The 17,512-nt window shown below is 36.5% G+C and overlaps 1 protein-coding gene across 2 annotated transcripts in view; it reads left to right on the top strand.

The window, feature by feature from the left end:
• ROCK2 (Rho associated coiled-coil containing protein kinase 2) overlaps positions 1-17,512 on the top strand; it is a 101,617-nt gene that overhangs the window by 80,389 nt on the left and 3,716 nt on the right. For both annotated transcript variants that reach the window (XM_049819593.1, XM_049819594.1), the window contains exons 18-31: positions 689-849; positions 1,267-1,451; positions 3,269-3,338; positions 4,793-4,896; positions 5,041-5,227; positions 5,580-5,673; positions 5,783-5,877; positions 6,528-6,707; positions 6,941-7,109; positions 10,184-10,254; positions 11,190-11,278; positions 12,013-12,091; positions 12,308-12,569; positions 13,232-13,445. In XM_049819593.1, coding sequence (XP_049675550.1) covers positions 689-849; positions 1,267-1,451; positions 3,269-3,338; positions 4,793-4,896; positions 5,041-5,227; positions 5,580-5,673; positions 5,783-5,877; positions 6,528-6,707; positions 6,941-7,109; positions 10,184-10,254; positions 11,190-11,278; positions 12,013-12,091; positions 12,308-12,569; positions 13,232-13,445 — 1,960 coding nt within the window. The remainder of the gene's footprint in view (positions 1-688; positions 850-1,266; positions 1,452-3,268; positions 3,339-4,792; positions 4,897-5,040; positions 5,228-5,579; positions 5,674-5,782; positions 5,878-6,527; positions 6,708-6,940; positions 7,110-10,183; positions 10,255-11,189; positions 11,279-12,012; positions 12,092-12,307; positions 12,570-13,231; positions 13,446-17,512) is intronic.

Below are 17,512 nucleotides of genomic sequence, written 5' to 3'. Positions count from 1 at the left end.
GCCAGCAACTTCACAATTTAAATATGTAGACCAGATAGAGTTAGAAATGGGAAAGCCTTTGCTGCACTTCCATAGTCGCAATGCATATTCTGGTGCATCTTATGACAATTGAAATCTCTTGGAGAGAGGGATAATTACCAAACAATTCCGTAAGATGGCTCTTATTTTTTAATTAAATGGCTTATGTTTGTTGCGGCTACTTAAAAAGATGCCTACAGATCCTGTCCTTCTACTTGCAGAGCATTCACAAAAATTTTGAGCATTCAGGTGTTCAAAAGAAGCCTCCATAATAATGGCTGAATCGCTTGGCATATCAGGTTCCTGAACAGCTTCAACTCTTTAAATGATTTCAAATTATCATAGTCAAAGCAACACTTTCAGTAGATTTAGATGGATTATTTCTAAAAATCCACCCTTTTTATCCATCTCAGATGTGTTGCAGATAAACTGGAAGTTCTCTTGAAACTCAAAAGCAGGAAACAGCTATCAGTCAGGAATGCTTGCAAAAGCATCCTCTGGGTGAGGGTTTACTGTGAAAATTTTAATCCCTTTTCAGCAATCTTTCTCTTCAGTTTTAAAAGGATAAACATGTTGCTTATTGTTAATATGGGATAGATGTCCTCCTACCCTTGGTCTTCAAAATCTGCTGGTTTACACTGACTGACATCTTAAATCTCTTACTTCACAGAAATGGAGAAGAAACTTTTGGAAGAGAGAGCTTTAAAGCAAAAAGTAGAAAACCGGTTGTTAGAAGCTGAAAAGCAGCGCTCCATGTTGGACTGCGATCTCAAACAATCACAACAGAAAATCAACGAGCTCCTTAGGCAAAAGGATATACTAAATGAAGATGTAAGGAACAGTGACAAAAGGAGTCTCAAGTGGACCCTGGTTTTCAATATCCCAATATTTTCCCTATCATAGCTATATTTAGGAATGTTTGTGAATGAGAATGGCAATAACTTTTTCCTTCTCTGTATTTGGAGCTTTAAAAAGTCTTGATGGAGTGTGGTTTCATTTTTCTGAAATATTTCAGCATTATTGATCTTAAAAAGTTTTTCTTCTGTAATGTAAAATGCTGTGAGATTGACATGTTAAAACTAGCTTATTTATTGTCTCCTAATGCCTTTATTCAGGACACAGCTTTGATTTATCAAAAGATCTGAGCATGTTGTGCAGAAATGTAGAGGAAGTCAATATGAAACACTGTTTAAATGTTGCTTTCCTGTGTAGGTCTGTAAAATTCATAGGCTTCTGTTTATTCTTCAGGTAAAAAACCTGACATTAAAAATAGAGCAAGAAACACAGAAGCGCTGTCTCACTCAAAATGACCTCAAGATGCAAACGCAGCAGGTCAACACCTTGAAAATGTCAGAGAAGCAGCTAAAACAGGAGAATAACCATCTTCAGGAAATCAAATTAAGTCTGGAAAAACAAAATAACGAACTCCGCAAGTACGCAGATTTGCTCTGTGTTTTTTAGTAATGTTACTGTTTTGTAATTGGTTTGGGGCAAAAGCTGAGAGCAATATTAATTTTAAAAATTCGCTGCACAAAATATGCTATTTTACAGTGTCGTGGTTTAACCCCAGCCAGCAACTAAGCACCACGCAGCCGCTCACTCACTCCCCCTCCACTCAGTGGTATAGGGGAGAAAATCAGGGAAAAAAGAAGTAAAACTCCTGAGTTGAGATAAGAACGGTTTAATAGAACAGAAAAGAAGAAACTAATAATGATAATGATAACACTAATCAAATGACAACAGTAGTAATAAAAGGATTGGAATGTACAAATGATGTGCAGGGCAATTGCTCACCACCCACCGACCGACACCCAGCCAGTCCCCGAGAGGCTATTCCCTGTCCCCACTTCCTAGTTCCTATACTGGATGGGACGTCCCATGGTATGGAATACACCGTTGGCCAGTTTGGGTCAGGTGTCCTGGCTGTGTCCTGTGCCAACGTCTTGTGCCCCTCCAGCTTTTTTGCTGGCTAGGCATGAGAAGCTGAAAAAACCTTGACTTTAGTCTAAACACTACTTAGCACCAACTGAAAACATCAGTGTTATCAACATTCTTCTCATACTGAACTCAAAACATAGCCCTGTACCAGCTACTAGGAAGACAGTTAACTCTATCCCAGCTGAAACCAGGACGTACAGTGCAAAACTTAATTGTTGTTTAAAATAATTTACAGTGTCTCTAGCTGAGATTTGCCCTAGTCATTCGGCAATGTATAGATTTGTAGTAAAAGATGTTTGTTATCCTGAAAATCTTTAAAAAACGAGGTTAAACAGAAGAGTGTGAGGACTTCAGGGAAACACTTAACAGAAAATCTATGTACTTTTTTTTAAAATAAGACATAAGACTTCAGTGAAGAGGAAAGTTACTGGCATTATTAGTCCAGGAGACCTTATTAGAGTTGGAAATGAATACTAATACAGAGCTGTGAAGCGTAACCATTGGAAATGCCTAGTACTAAAGATGTTCAAACACATCTGTTGGACCTTCAGATAAGAGTTGTGTTAAATCCCAGCAGTTCTTCCAAGATCTTGCAAGTAATATTTGCACCTGATAATAAATATTTTTTTTTAACTTTATGTTGACTTATGAGCATTCTTTTGAATGAAAAGACAAGTTTAGTACATGTATCAGATTAATCTCATTCTTAGCTCCTTTATGACTTCTGATGGTTTATCTCCTTGTGCTTTATCTTTTCTGTCAGCAAGATGTAGTTACTCACGTAGAAGGCAGCTACATGTGATGGTTGCTGTAATGTGAAACAGTGGCAGAAATATTTTCTGCTGCATTACTGTTCTTTGTTATGAGTCTGACTAATTGACTTTCTGAGTTGTTTTAATAACAGATGAATTCAAGAAATGATGCTTGTTGAAGACCACAGGCATGGTTTCACAGACTGAGCTCTAGCAAACGAGATACCCAAACCAATCTGTCAGTTCAGTGATGTTTTACACGGAAATAACATTCTGTGGGTGGCTGTTTGCTTTATCAGTGTCTCTTACTGGTTAAACCATGTGACACTGTTGTAGTTTGCGTGTTAACAGTATTAAACTGACTTGTTATTAGTGCAGTGTTCTCAGCTGTACAAGTGAAAAAGAGAGCTGGTAACTAGAGGAAGCTTCAGGTTTAGTTGCTGACCATACTTTTGTCAGGAAATGACTGAAGATCTTAAGAGTGTGAATGGTGTCTTTTCTATTTACTAGTTTGGAATATCTTCATATCTTTTCCTTTAAAGCGTGTTATTCCTTTCTAGGGAACGTCAAGATGCAGATGGACAAATGAAAGAGCTTCAAGACCAACTTGAAGCTGAACAGTATTTCTCGGTATGTTTTATGCTTCTTTATTTTTATACTAAACTGTTTACTAAGACCAACTTGAAGCTGAACAGTATTTCTTGGTATGTTTTATGCTGCTTTATTTTTTATAATAATCTGTTTACTAAGTACAATATTAGTTTTTCTTCTTCCTCCTCAGCCATCAGGTGTTTCACATCTCTAACCTAAAGCTAATTCTTTTTCTTGTGTCTGTCTGCAGTCTTTTCTGCAGCCTTGCCATCACTCCTTGTTCTTGATCACAGATCAGTGTGAAAGAGCTCATGTTAAGAAATGTCCCAGCTTTGGAAGGGAGTCCCAAACACAGTTCAGAGGGAGGGAGGAGTCAAGCAGCTTGTTCTTCTACAGTGTGAATATTTTTCTGCATGTTTCAAGCTTTTTGCATTTAGCATCTCTTCCATGCTGCATGGAAGAGAAGAGCTGTATTCTCAGAATCATGTGTTGTGACAAAACGTGGGCATTTAAGGCTTGGAAGGAAATTTTTGCATTACAGCCAAACTTGGTAGAGATCTGTTGGAGTTTTTGCTTTATCGTGATAAGGTACAACAAAATAAATTAGTATTGTACTTAGTAATCATCACTAGCATATGGAGATTAATTTATATTAACAGTGCACAGGCAGTTGCACTGCAGGTAGAGGCCAAAAGGCTTGTTTCAGAATTAGAGGAAGCTTAAGATTTTACTGTGGTCTTCAGGTCAGTGAGGAGAAGGACTATATGAAGTTTTAATAGATCACAAAGTTGCACACAGTAAAGGAGAGGAAGGGAGAGTTGAGGTCAGTTGACTGCTCTGGACAGGCCAGAGAGAGACAGTCTGTCTTGAAATCCCTGCAGTAAGTCCACTTGCAGTTGTCTGTCACTTTACCTGTACTCAGTCATTTGAGTGTACAGAGCAATATGATTTTTCATTTCCTTTAGAGCTCTAGATTTGTATCGATTTCATGAAATATTGAATTTCAAATGCTTTTCTAATCTGTTTTTCCCTTCCTCCTATGCTTCTTTTTGCTCTTTAACTGTCATTTTCGTTTCATGGATTTGTATGGTTAAAGTCTAAATTCTACATACCTACCTATGTCAGACAAAGATTTAAAATAGTACAGCAAAATAAATTAATGATTTTCCTTGCTTCTGATACTTCTGATTTTCTGTCAAATAGGGACTTTCACATTTAGAGTCTCTTTAACAGTATGTTTATGAACATATACAACGTATATCATGCATCTATTAATTCACAAAGACAAGTTACAAAAAAACCCAAAAATAACTGAAACATATTTGTGAATGATGATGATGTTTAGTTAAATTTAGAGAAGGCATTGCACAATTATACTATAATTGAGTGTGTGATTAAAGAATTGCATACAGTGTCATCTTGTATCATTTTTTGTGTACCTTCAAGCTAGAATATGCAAGTCATGTCCTTTTCTTTCCAACTTTAAATTCTAGACTCTGTATAAGACGCAAGTTCGAGAACTTAAAGAAGAATGTGAGGAAAAGACCAAACTTTGCAAAGAAATGCCGCAAAAGATACAAGAGTTACAGGACGAGAGGTAGGTTTTACTAGTTGTACTACTAATACATAAAAGATTAGGATGACTTTTTGTTGTTTTCTTTTTCTTTTTTCCTACCACACCCACCCCACCCAGTAACCTGCCATTTTTAAAGTTAATAATATATATATCAATAATTTGCAGAGATTCCTTGGCTGCTCAGCTAGAGATTACGTTGACAAAAGCGGATTCAGAACAACTTGCACGTTCCATTGCTGAAGAACAGTACTCTGATTTGGAAAAAGAGAAGATTATGAAAGAGCTGGAGATTAAAGAGATGATGGCTAGGCATAAACAGGAACTTACTGAGAAAGATGTCACAATAGCCTCTGTGAGTAATACGAATTGTGATTTTGGTAGAGGTTTACATGACCTTGAGTTTTATTTGCAGTTTGAGTTATCCATTGTTATGTAGCATACTTAGAGGTAAGTGATATACAAGTATACCTGACATTTTAAAAATGTTTATTTTCTTTGAATGAAACAGGAAAAAAAAAAAGTCTTACCATGTTTCTTCAATGCATCTCTCTGATCATTCTTTCTTTTGTGCCTCTACCCCTCTTACAGCTGGTCCTCTTATCCTATATTCAGGTTTCATTTTGAAGCATTTCCTTCTGTCCTGTAATGCTTTCGTATGCCAAATGAGTTTTGTTATATGGTCATGTGCACTTTTTGTTTTGTAGTTGGAGGAAGCAAATAGGACACTAACTAGTGATGTGGCTAATCTTGCTAATGAGAAGGAAGAACTAAACAATAAACTGAAGGAAGCACAAGAACGTATGTATTCTCTGAACCAAATGCAATTTAATTTGAAACCAGTTTTGTTCTCTAATAGTACTCCTTTCTATTATAATGAGTTTATTTTTTCTTAATTACCTTGCTACAGAAATTACAAAGCTGAAAGAAGAAGAAGCAAATGTAGGAAATATTAAAGCACAATTTGAGAAACAGTTGTTGAATGAAAGAACATTGAAAACCCAGGTAAGCAAATGTATCTGAACGAAGAGATAGTGTTTGTGAATCAAATAATTTTTAATAGAAAACTTTCCATGGTAAACTATCTATATGTACCGTTAATGCTTTATTCTTTTTTGCCCCTAAACCAACTTAAAATGATCTCTTTTTTGCTTCTACTAAGTAGACTTCCAGTGTAGTGAAACTGCATCCTTGTTATTTATCACAGAGGAAATCCAGATGCGGTGCACCAGCAAAAATCTTAATTTCAGTCAAATTAATTCATATTTTACTGTTTTCCATCTTGATTTATATTCCTCTACAAGTTCCATAAACCAGAATATTTCTGATTTTAATCCAGATTGTTTTTTAGAACAAGTGGCATTTTAATCCAAGGATATATTTTAGGGCTAACTAATGAAAACCGAAGGGAGTATTTAAATGAATAGAAGTGTTCACAGCTAATACTTGGAAGTGAAATTGGCATCATTACCTTCTTTTCAGTTTTGAGTAATACATTGAACTAAAGCAACTTTATAGTACTGAATTGCAGAGGTCTTAGTTTACAGTTAGATTAAAAGTGTCTGGTAGTGGATAGGAGAGAAGACTATTTCTTCATGATATAACTGTGTATTTATTGGTGTGGTTTTTGTCATTTTTTTCTTTCCCATGGGAAGGCTGTGAATAAATTGGCTGAGATCATGAATCGGAAGGGTCCAGTCAAACGTGGAGCTGACACTGATGTAAGGCGGAAGGAAAAGGAAAATAAGAAACTGCATATGGAACTGAAGTCTGAAAGAGAAAAGTTAACCCAAATGATGATCAAATATCAGAAGGAAATCAATGAAATGCAGGCAGTAAGACCCTTTTGCAAATATAAACATTGATAGCATTTTTTCTAATTCTCATTTAATTGATACAGGCTTTAAGGTAGTGTATACAGTCTCTACTCCTGAATTTCCTGTGACCAAAAGAATTATGCAGTGTATATATTGAGATTAGCTGCAAAGTCTGCATAATTTTCTACTTATGTTTTCTCTGAATAACTGGCCATTGTGATAATAGGAAATCTTGTAATTTATCCTTACAGCAAATAGCAGAAGAGAGTCAGATACGAATTGAACTCCAGATGACTCTGGACAGCAAAGACAGTGACATTGAACAGCTTCGTTCACAGCTGCAGTCATTGCACATTGGTCTAGACAACAGTAGCATAGGCAGTGGACCTGGAGACGCTGAGGCAGATGATGGATTCCCTGGTATGTTAATTTTTTTAATATTTCTGAATTAATTGGGTTTATATCAGTGTTTCACCATAGAAGCGGAAGTATTAAATTAACGGTCTGATGATTCTGTGGCTTTTCATCTTCGTGTATTTCTACCATTTTATCAACGCTTCAATAGTGATCACTGTCCACCTACTAACTAAATTTGTCTGTAATCATACTTCATCTTACATTTATTTAAAGAAATGTCTTTAAAAAATTCTATTGTACTCCATTAAAACTTAAGTATTTTTTCCACTTTACTCTGGTGGTTACTTTGCCATTACTGTGTTAGGTCATGAAATGTAAAACTAATACTCTCTTCTTAGAGATTCTATTTTGACTTCTTTTCTACCTTTTTCCTCCTTTTATGCTTTATGTTTAGTCCATATCACTCAATCCCACACTATGGAATCCATGTCCTTTACCTACCAGCACTCTTCTACCTCTGTCAGTATTGCCACTAAGCCTTCCAGTTCTCGCATGCTTCTCGATTCTGATTCTGACTCAGAGGAAGAACCTTTGTCTTGTTCCCACAGCCCTACAGAAGTTGATAGCACAGGTGACATCCCTGAGACCTTGTTTGGTTTTGTTCTTACTGTGTCCTTTTCTCTGTTTCAAAACTAACGCTATTAATACATTTATTAAAACAACAAAAAAATCCAAACAAACAAAAAACAGTAAACACACTTCAGTGGCAGTAAACATTGCCATCGAAGACATGAAAGAGTTTGCATGAACAAATAACTGGCGTGTTTCTCTGAATGTTTACAGATGCTTGCTGCCATTTATAAAACCACCGTTTTCATTAAATCATTGAATAAATAAGCCTGGTGGCCTTGTTTTCAGGGTAGCCTCTATCCAGTATCTGCAGCTATCTGTATGACCCTAAGACACTGGATGCCAAAAAGTCAAATCTTTGTGTTTAAGTGAAGTGTGAAGACATCTAACTCCTCACCATCTAAATTTACATTATTTGCTCATAGAAATTGAGTCTTCTGAGTATTACATTGTTTTGCCTTAATTTGAATCTTAATATTTGATTCTTGTATGGATGAGGCAAGCAGACTTTATTCATTTTTCCAGACACATAATGCATATAATGAAATGATATGGCTCTGGTAAAACAGAGCTTTGTGTTATTAATTCTATGTTCATTTTATATGACTACACATACACTGTGTTGAATGAAACTTATGTTTAGTGTTAATGTCAGAGGTGGGTTTTTTTAAATTACATTCAAATTTCTGTATTTCACTTGAGGTTCCTTTAAAGTGTGAATAACTTTCCACTGAAGGCAAAACTTGTTTTGGGATATTGACATTACTTCATCAAACTAGAGTAAAGAATAATGCATTTCCTCTATTTTCCTCGTTCTCTGGTTTTTGCTGTGAGGCTTCTAATAAAAGAATTGTTAAGTACATACGTAATTTTTTTATTGTTAGCTGCTGTTATGGTATCTGCGTAGTTTTGTTTTGTTGTAAAGCAAAGACCATATCTAAGCTAGGACTTTTTGCTGACATAACTACAACAGATTTGAGGTATGATGGTTGTGTTTTGTTGTTTTTTTTCCTTCCTAGTGCTTATAAGCACATAATGTGGAAATTCTGGAATATTCTGCCCTTTCTCTGGTCTGTCAATATAGAATGGACACCAGAAATGAAGAATTGTAATCAGAAGCTCTCATTTTGTCCAATTTCATGCGATAGTATTAGAGATTACAGAGAAAAATAAGGAAAATATTAATGCATATTTTTTCACACCATTAACAAACTACACATGCTTCCTGGATGTGGGGAAGGGTTTTTTGCATCAGCATTATGCTTGCTACCTTTTGCATCAGGTGTAGTTGAAAGGAAAAATTTTAAGTGGCAGGTATGAGGCAAAATACACGTTATAGAACTACTTCATGTACTTGGTATGTACATAAAAATCATCAACAGCAGTGCTTCTAGAGCAATAAACTTTGAAGACAGTGTATATCTGAGTAAATAACTTTGCTTCAGGTCTCTCCAGACAAAATGAGAAATCTATGAATACTTGTTATGCTATGTTAATCATGGGCAGGAGCCTGCAAATGCTGTCTGATGAGAAAGGACATAGCTTTTGCAATTTTGGAGCATGTTTATGCTCCTTTCATGGTTTTGTGCTTGTTAATACTTAAGGCTTAAGTAGAGGTTAGAGGTTATCTGCTAGGGTGGGAAACTCATTAGAAAAATACTGTGATTGAGTAGTTCCTTTTAATAAAACATAGGGGAAATAAATGCTTGTATTAAGTGCAGTTATAAAAATAGGGTCAAAGGTTATGTGATACTATGTATCACCAAGCACTAGGAAAGTGTGATCCTGGTGAGCTTTTGGTTACTACTGAAAAGTGTACATCAGCTGAGCTGTTAATACTGTTGATAAATCCAGTCTGACTAATGTGCTAGTGTAATATAAAATACTGCAAGTGTGTGAAAAGGTAGTTGAGTTTAGGTAGGGCCTAAGGATTAGCCAAAAATTACTTATTTTGGAGTAGAAAGCCTAGGAGATATAGGCAGAATTAGAAAAAAACAAAAATTTACAGAGCAAAAAATACAAATTGCAATACTAAACTTCTGAAATTTTACTCAGTGTATAGAGGATATAGGCTATTTGTGGTGGTAGTTTGCCTTTTTTGTCTTGAACTGGATGTTGTGTGGTCTGTACTAATATCTTCAGATGCTGTTTTAAAAGGTAAAGGTTGATAAACATAAGCATTTTAATTCTTGAAGAAACTACTAAAGGGAATGCGTGTGCTATAATTGCAAGTTTGCTCTTCCCCTTATTCCTTGTGCCTACTACTTTTTTGTGATTGCATTGTTGGTTATTGGCTGTATTCAGGAATACATGATTTAATTTATTCCTGAACATTTACTGTGATAAACCTTGCAAGACCTTGTAGTTTTAAATAGTTCATGTTCTCAAGTTTGCTCTGTTGCTTTATTATTGATCTTCGATAACTATTTTAAAATGCATAGTAGTCTCAAAAGTAATGTTTTGTGAATGTTTATGTTTTTTAATACATATCCTTTTTTTTTTTTCAGAATCGAGATTGGAAGGCTGGCTATCACTGCCTGTTAGAAATAACACTAAAAAATTTGGATGGGTTAAAAAGGTAAGAAAACCAGATTTATGATCTTGTTTCATGTGTAGTCTGGGGTTTAAACTTACTGCAGGTTTTCAACACTTCAATTTTTCTTCGATATGTGTTCTCTCATTACTTAAATGTATAAAATATGTTAGTTGGTATAGCTATGTCTGAGAGGAGCAGGTTAAGACAATTGTAATAGGTTAAGACACTTCTTTGTCCAGACAGAGTTGAGAACAGCAATTCATGATCTTCAAACATACATGACCTTGTACATTCAGCCATAAGCATTCCCAGCAGTATTACGTAGCTGGAATTCAGCAGTCTGGAAACAGATGCCCTTGACAAAATTCTTTATTTAGGAGATAAAACTAACAACTACTCATCTGCCTTGTGCAGCCTTCACCCATTTACTGCTTTTCTGTAACCTCTTTGATGCCCAAAGGATAACATACACATTTTCATACGGGTTCACTTAGTGCTCAGTCAAACTAGCTTTTTTATGAAAATTGCTAGCAATGCTGGTAAGTATAACAGTGATCTTTGTGAGTATGATCCCTATTAGTTGTGAACTGCACATGTAAAATAGGCATCATAAGATGACAATTATTCTTACTACCAGTCCAAGTGAAAATTAAATCAGTAAAATTGAAATGAAAAACTTTTATCTGACTTTCTTCCAGACTTTCATTTTTATCTTTTCATAGGTACTTAAATTTGTTTAAATTAGTCTGATAGCATAAATTGATTTATCAGTTAATCAGAATTTTGTTTGTTGTGCAATGAATTTATTGGCAAATCATGGACTTAGCATACAGTACTACTATTGTCCATTTAGTTACCATTTAATAAAATTGTAGAAAAATATTGCTGTAACATCTGTGGTAATTGCTGTGGCATCTTTGAAATCTGTGATGAGCTGGATTAAAATGTGTATTTTATGCTTTTCTGTCTCCTAACAGTATGTAATTGTAAGCAGTAAGAAGATCCTGTTCTATGACAGCGAACAAGATAAAGAGCAATCTAATCCCTATATGGTATTAGATATAGAGTAAGTATTATCCTGTGAGATTCCTTCTTCTGATTTGTAGGTGAACTTTGGAAAGACTTTGACTTGAGGTCCAGTCTGGGAGCATGTCAAATGGGACGTACTTTTGTAATTTGAACTACGGAGCTGGGACCTTAGGTATCCATTGCGATGAAGAATTGTGTTTGCTATAAGCAGTGGTGCAGCAGTAGTGTGGTGCTCAGTCTGATACAGGGAGCTCCATTGAGTTCTGATGTAACTGAACTGCTTCTACTAGCTCAGCTAGACCTACCTCACATACACATTATATCAAAAAACGTTAAGCAGAGAGGCTATAATTTTCAGTGTTTGTACATTTTGACTTAGAACATGTCCTTGCAGGTGGGTTGTATAGTTAATTAATTTATTTTCTTAAGAAAAGCAGAATGTGGATATTCAGAGGTTGGAGAGTGGGGAGAGGATTGTGTTAGAAAGCAGTTGGCAATCATTAAAGTCACATGATGTTGGTTTTTCAGTGCTGTCGGTTTTTTTGCAAATAAAGGTGGATACTCATGCCTTCTTTTTATTTAGGGTTGTTGGAAGTTCATGTGCAGGATTGAAAGATAGGACTTTAATCAAGTGATTAGAAAATTGTACTACCAAATCTTTAATGGTTCTAAGCCTTAATGTGGTATGTTGTATCCTAACTTAACCTGTCAATTTAGATTTATCATTTTGGTAACATTAATTTTTGTCCTTATTGAAATAATTTCCTACAGCAAACTCTTCCATGTCCGACCAGTCACTCAGACTGATGTGTACAGAGCAGATTCCAAGGAAATTCCAAGGATATTCCAGGTATTCAGCAATAAATTAATGTTTCCAGGTTAACAAACATGGTATTTCACACATTGTCAAAAATATTTTCATAACTTTGTCTAATGAAATACTTACTAAAAAACCCTTGGAAAAAAATAGATTCCAGTGTAATTCTTCAGTCTTTCTACTTAGAAAATTACTCTGAATTTACATTTGTCATCTAGGAGTACCAAGATTACTTTGCTTTGATTCTAGATTCTATATGCTAATGAAGGAGAGAGCAAAAAGGAACAGGAATTTCCTGTGGAGCCCATGGGAGAGAAGTCAAATTGCATTTGTCACAAAGGACATGAGTTTATACCTACTCTTTATCACTTTCCAACCAATTGTGAAGCTTGTATGAAGCCACTGTGGCATATGTTTAAACCTCCTCCTGCTCTAGAATGTCGCCGTTGCCATATCAAATGTCACAAAGATCACATGGATAAAAAAGAAGAGATTATAGCACCTTGCAAAGGTAAATAGCAAGTATATGAATATGCATATAGTCGCTGGAGTCACAAGGCGTTCTAATAGATCAGAGGATTCTAGTAATGGTCTGACACCAACTAAACATAAACAGGTAGGTTTTTCTTTTATTAGTACGTAGCCGTCAGCCTTTCTAAGGGTGTCTACGTGAGGATCATCTCACTGCTGTGAGTTAATGGCATGTGGCCAATATACGTATATACCTGTTGTGTCATCAGACTCATGCAGTAAAGCATGGTAGTTTTAAGACTGCTCACACTGTGTGTTGTGCTGCATTGCTGTGTGAAACAATACTGTTAGTGCGTGTTACGAAATAGATGACATTCAGTGAAGTTTACTCTTTGTGACTCGTTACATAGTTTCTTGGGCTCAGGCGCACCTCTTTGTCTTACCCTTCCTTGGTTTGTTTCCCTGTGAGTATGTATCTTCCATAGTACTAAGTTGTTACCCTCTAAATGTAAGGAGGAGGCACTGTCAGCAGGCAGGAAACTTAAAAGTCTGGCAAAATCTGGTTCACTTTGTTTTTGATTTCTCTGCTGATTTCTCTTTGTGTTGACTGTGAGAGTGTGGTAATCTGACAACTAATTTTTGATGTGGAGACATGTTTAGAATAATAACTATTCATTTTTATTTTAAAAATTCTTATTACAGTGTACTATGATATTTCAACGGCAAAGAATCTACTACTGTTAGCTAGTTCTACAGAAGAACAGCAAAAGTGGGTGAGCCGACTGGTGAAGAAAATACCCAAGAAGCCTCCAGCACCAGACCCCTTTGCTCGATCTTCTCCCAGAACTTCCATGAAGGTACAGCCAAACCAGTCCATCAGACGACCAAGTCGACAGCTTCCTCCAAACAAGCCAAGGTGACACAAGAGCTGCTATTTATTGTTTTAAACTTTTTACTACAATTAAGGACGTATATGTTGATAAGGATAATTGACCGTGAATATTGTTGACTATTGACATGTGATCTAGCATGTTATCTTCTATAAACCTGAGTTAAGTTATAAGAAGAGCCATGATGTTTGTTCCTTTGTTTAAAGGACCTTGCATTACCTGTTAGTTAACCCTGCTGTACTGATAATGTATCCTATTGCTTTTACGTGTAACAGGCAGAACTTGTAGCATCATCTGTAGCCTAAATAGTTCCTGTGAACTGGCAGCTAGTAGGGAAAGTATGGTTTAAGTAGGCAAAGAGTCAGTGAGGCGTGAAGATTTAAAAAAAAAGAAAAGAAAATAAGAACAAAAAAGGTTTAACAATTTTCAAGATGGCCACTACTGTACCTGTTTTGAAGTTGTGGTCCTAATGAACCTTGGAGATAATTAGGTGCCTTCAAAAAGCAGTCTAGAAGGCCTTACACCTAGCAAAAGACTACATGTCTTCTGTTTCTTATTGCTTGGTTTTGAGGCAGGTGTTTGAATTCCTGCCCTGCTCTAAGGTTAGACACCCGATTGCAGATTTGTGTGTTAATGTATGTTTCATCTGACTAAATGTGTATATATCTATGTCTGACTCCATTTACAGTTGATGTTTAGGAAGAGTTGTTTTCAGAATTCATGTCCTCCTACTGTAGAAAAGGAGCATACAGCATGCTTTTGGACATCTACAGTGAAAAGCTAGTTCAGATGAATCTCCCTTTTGTGTCTCTGCCCATGCAGGTTCCACAGCATGGAACACATCGGTGCAGTGGTAGGCACCTGTGAGCATTGCTTGTGCTTTTTGAAAGAGAGCAGGAAGATGGGAGATTGCTATTTAGTCACGTAGCTGGAGTACTTACCAAAGGGCGGGAGAATGGGTTTCAATTCCTTATTCAGCCTAGAAGGACTCATGCTCATGTCTCATAGTTCCTAAAAGAATAGTCTTATCAAGTTTCTCTGATTTGGGGAAAAAAACGTCCATACCAAAACCAGTAATCTATTCCTAGATCAGTTTTAAGGAGCAAAATCCTGTACTGTATTGTGGAAGTGATAACATTTTGCAGGTAGTGCTTATGTGATTGCACAAGTACTAGCTAATACTTGGTCATATCAGTCCCCAGTTGTTGACAGCCTGTGAAAAAGTTTGGTCAGTTCAGCAAAGACTTAACATTTTTCCCCAGAGAGATAATTTGTGGTGGCTAGACAGTATTGCTCTCCTTGTTTCTGTGACCAGACTGCTACCAATATCTCAGCTGGCTGGTTGAAAACTGGGTTGAGTGGGTTGCCAGCATTACAGCAGGGAATGCAGTAAGTGTACTTTTGCTGTGATGATGTTGTTATCACAAAAGAACCTTATGCTATGAAGAGTTAGATCTTAAAAAAATACTGGTATTTTAATGTGTGGAAATGCACAGTGAAGTACTCAAAGTAACTTAATTTCACTTCCCTCCTAACTTCCACACAGTCTAATTTTTGGTGATTTACTTCAGATACTTAAAATAAAGCCAGACCTCATAATTTGGATTTTAAATTATTAGATTTTTTTTTTTTATTATTATAACCATGAAGGTTAAAAGCTTTTTAATCACTACTCTTTAGGGATCGATTATCAAAGAGTTTCTTTGTGCAAAACTAACCAAAGTATCAATGATGGGATTGAAGCATCAATCAAGAAAACATTCATGGCAACTTGTGGGACAAGTAGAATGTGTTTCTTCTGCATAGTGTTTACAATCTAATTCAGTACTGTTATTGAGTTTCTTACTGTTGACATATAAAGAGTATATTATCAATTCTGATTCTTTTTCCACAACTATTCTTAGGTGTTCTGAAAATAATTTTTCTCCTTCTAACACCCTTCTTTCAATCTTCATGACCTTCTTTACAAAATGCTTTCATAACACATTATTTACTCTTGCCGTTCTTTTTAGTTGTGGTCCTCGTCCACTGCGAATCAGTCTTGAATGTTTTTTTTTCTGTCTGTTTTTTCCTATCTGTATATTTTGTAATGGTGGGAAAAGGAGGAGGATGAATATTTCTGCACGTAAACCAGTTTATTTTTGCAGTTAAACTTTCCAAATTAGCTTTGAAAATGTACCTAACAGATGGAAAATTGTAGTTCTCTGAGGTCATGTCACCTATCACCTTACTAATGCAAGTCTGTCAAACCAGTGGAAATTAGAAACCACATACTTATAAATTACTGTAATTGCTATAGCCATTTTGTATCTGACTGGTGCTTCCATGAGGCTTTTGTGCAAAGGCTTACCATATTTTCTGTTGTGAACTTATATTAAGAACGAAGATGTAGTTGCCAGTTAAATCTGTGGACTGAGTGACTGGGGACAAGCTGGAGATGAGCCAGCAGTGGACCCTGGCAGGAAGGCAGGCTCTGGGACTGCACCAGGAGGAGTGCAGCCAGATGATTCGGGGAAGAGCTTATCCCCCTCTGTTCACTCCTTAGTCTGCAGCAAGATACTGCCTCCACGTCTGGGCCCCAAATTGAAGCCAAACATTGACAAAACTGGGGAAGGTCTGTCTAGTGGAGGCCACCAGAATGGTCATAACAGAGGCTTGAGGAACCTGGGCTTGTTCAACCTGCATGAAGGACATCTCCAAGGGAGGGATTCATAGCAGCCTGCTCCTGCCTGTGGGGAGGGTATTGAGGAGACAGAGCCAGGCTCTTCAGTGCTGCACGGTGGGAGGCCGAGAGACAAGGGGCTTGGTTGGACCAAGAGAGATTCCAGCTGGATAGAAGGAAAAGCCAATGCAGACAGCCGGGCAGGGAGGCAGACTGGACAGCCTCCATCCCTGGAGGCTTTCAAGACCTGATAGGACAAAGCCTTGAGTAGCCTGGGCCGGCCTTGTAGCTGACCCTGCTTTGAGCAGGAGGTTGGGCTAGAGACCTCCTGAGGTCCCTTCCAACCTGCGTGGTCCAATAAATGCTGTCCTTGCTAGGAATTTCACACAGTGGTTGTTTCTCCAAGGTCTTCATGGCTGTTGTTCTTCGTGATTATTTAAGAAAGGGCAAACCAGTTTTTGATACAGACCATACAATTTCTGTTTATCCATTGAGTTGAATTATGCCAAAAGGATAATTCCAAATTGAAAAAAAAATCAACTTTAATATATTTTAATGCCTAATACATTCTTTAAGTGTTTGAAAAATTACTACAGCAGTAGTTCATGTAATAAATGAAGATTGAGCCTTTTCAGAGATACATCACATTTCAAAGTATAAAAACTTGAAAACATGAAAACCCAAAAAACCTCCTGAAACCCATTTTGTTGAAAGCATGTGAATGACTATATTAAACACTGTAGCATGTTTTAGTTAAAACACACTGAAAGCTCTGTTAGAGTAAGGTTTCTATCTCTGCCTCCTATGGTTGGCAGACAATCCTGATTTAAAATCCATTGAGCTTACTGGAGAGATGACTAGACTGAGTTTCCTTTCTTGTAGCTGTAGCAATGAAGAAGTTAGTACTTAAGATATTTGTCTAAGATCCTTCAGTAACAACAGAAAGAGATGAATGCTTCTAGACAATGATTCATCCCATCTCAAAATAAATGTCTAAAATAGATAAAATGACTCATTTGCTGACAAGGTTTGCCTCACTTGCTTTCTTTGTTCTATGGTGACCATAGAAGGAGCTCAGGCAGCAGTGCCTAGAGAACAGTTGATGTATCCATAGCCTCTTTTTTAGCATTGCTTAGCTTTAAATAATGAGCTACAGGATAGTTGAATAGTGTAATCCCACTGTATTTGGGATATAGTAAAATCCTACTGTATTTGTTTTTAAATTCAGATGATGCTATTTCATTTGATGTTCTGTTCAGCAATCAAAATTACTTGATTTTAGTGGAAAAATTGTTAGCCTTGTGTTATTGTCTGGAAAGGGATACCAGGAGAGCATGAAACTGTACCTTAGTCAACAAGAACAGCAGCAAAACAGAAAGCAGCTAATTTTACGAAATGGTACATGTTGGTCTTTTCTACTGAATTTTTTTG

Source organism: Accipiter gentilis, chromosome 16 (assembly GCF_929443795.1).
Source record: "Accipiter gentilis chromosome 16, bAccGen1.1, whole genome shotgun sequence".
In the NCBI taxonomy this organism is placed as follows: domain Eukaryota; kingdom Metazoa; phylum Chordata; class Aves; order Accipitriformes; family Accipitridae; genus Astur; species Astur gentilis.
Note: the sequence above shows the minus strand (reverse complement) of the source record. Positions and strands in the feature narration are given on the sequence as shown.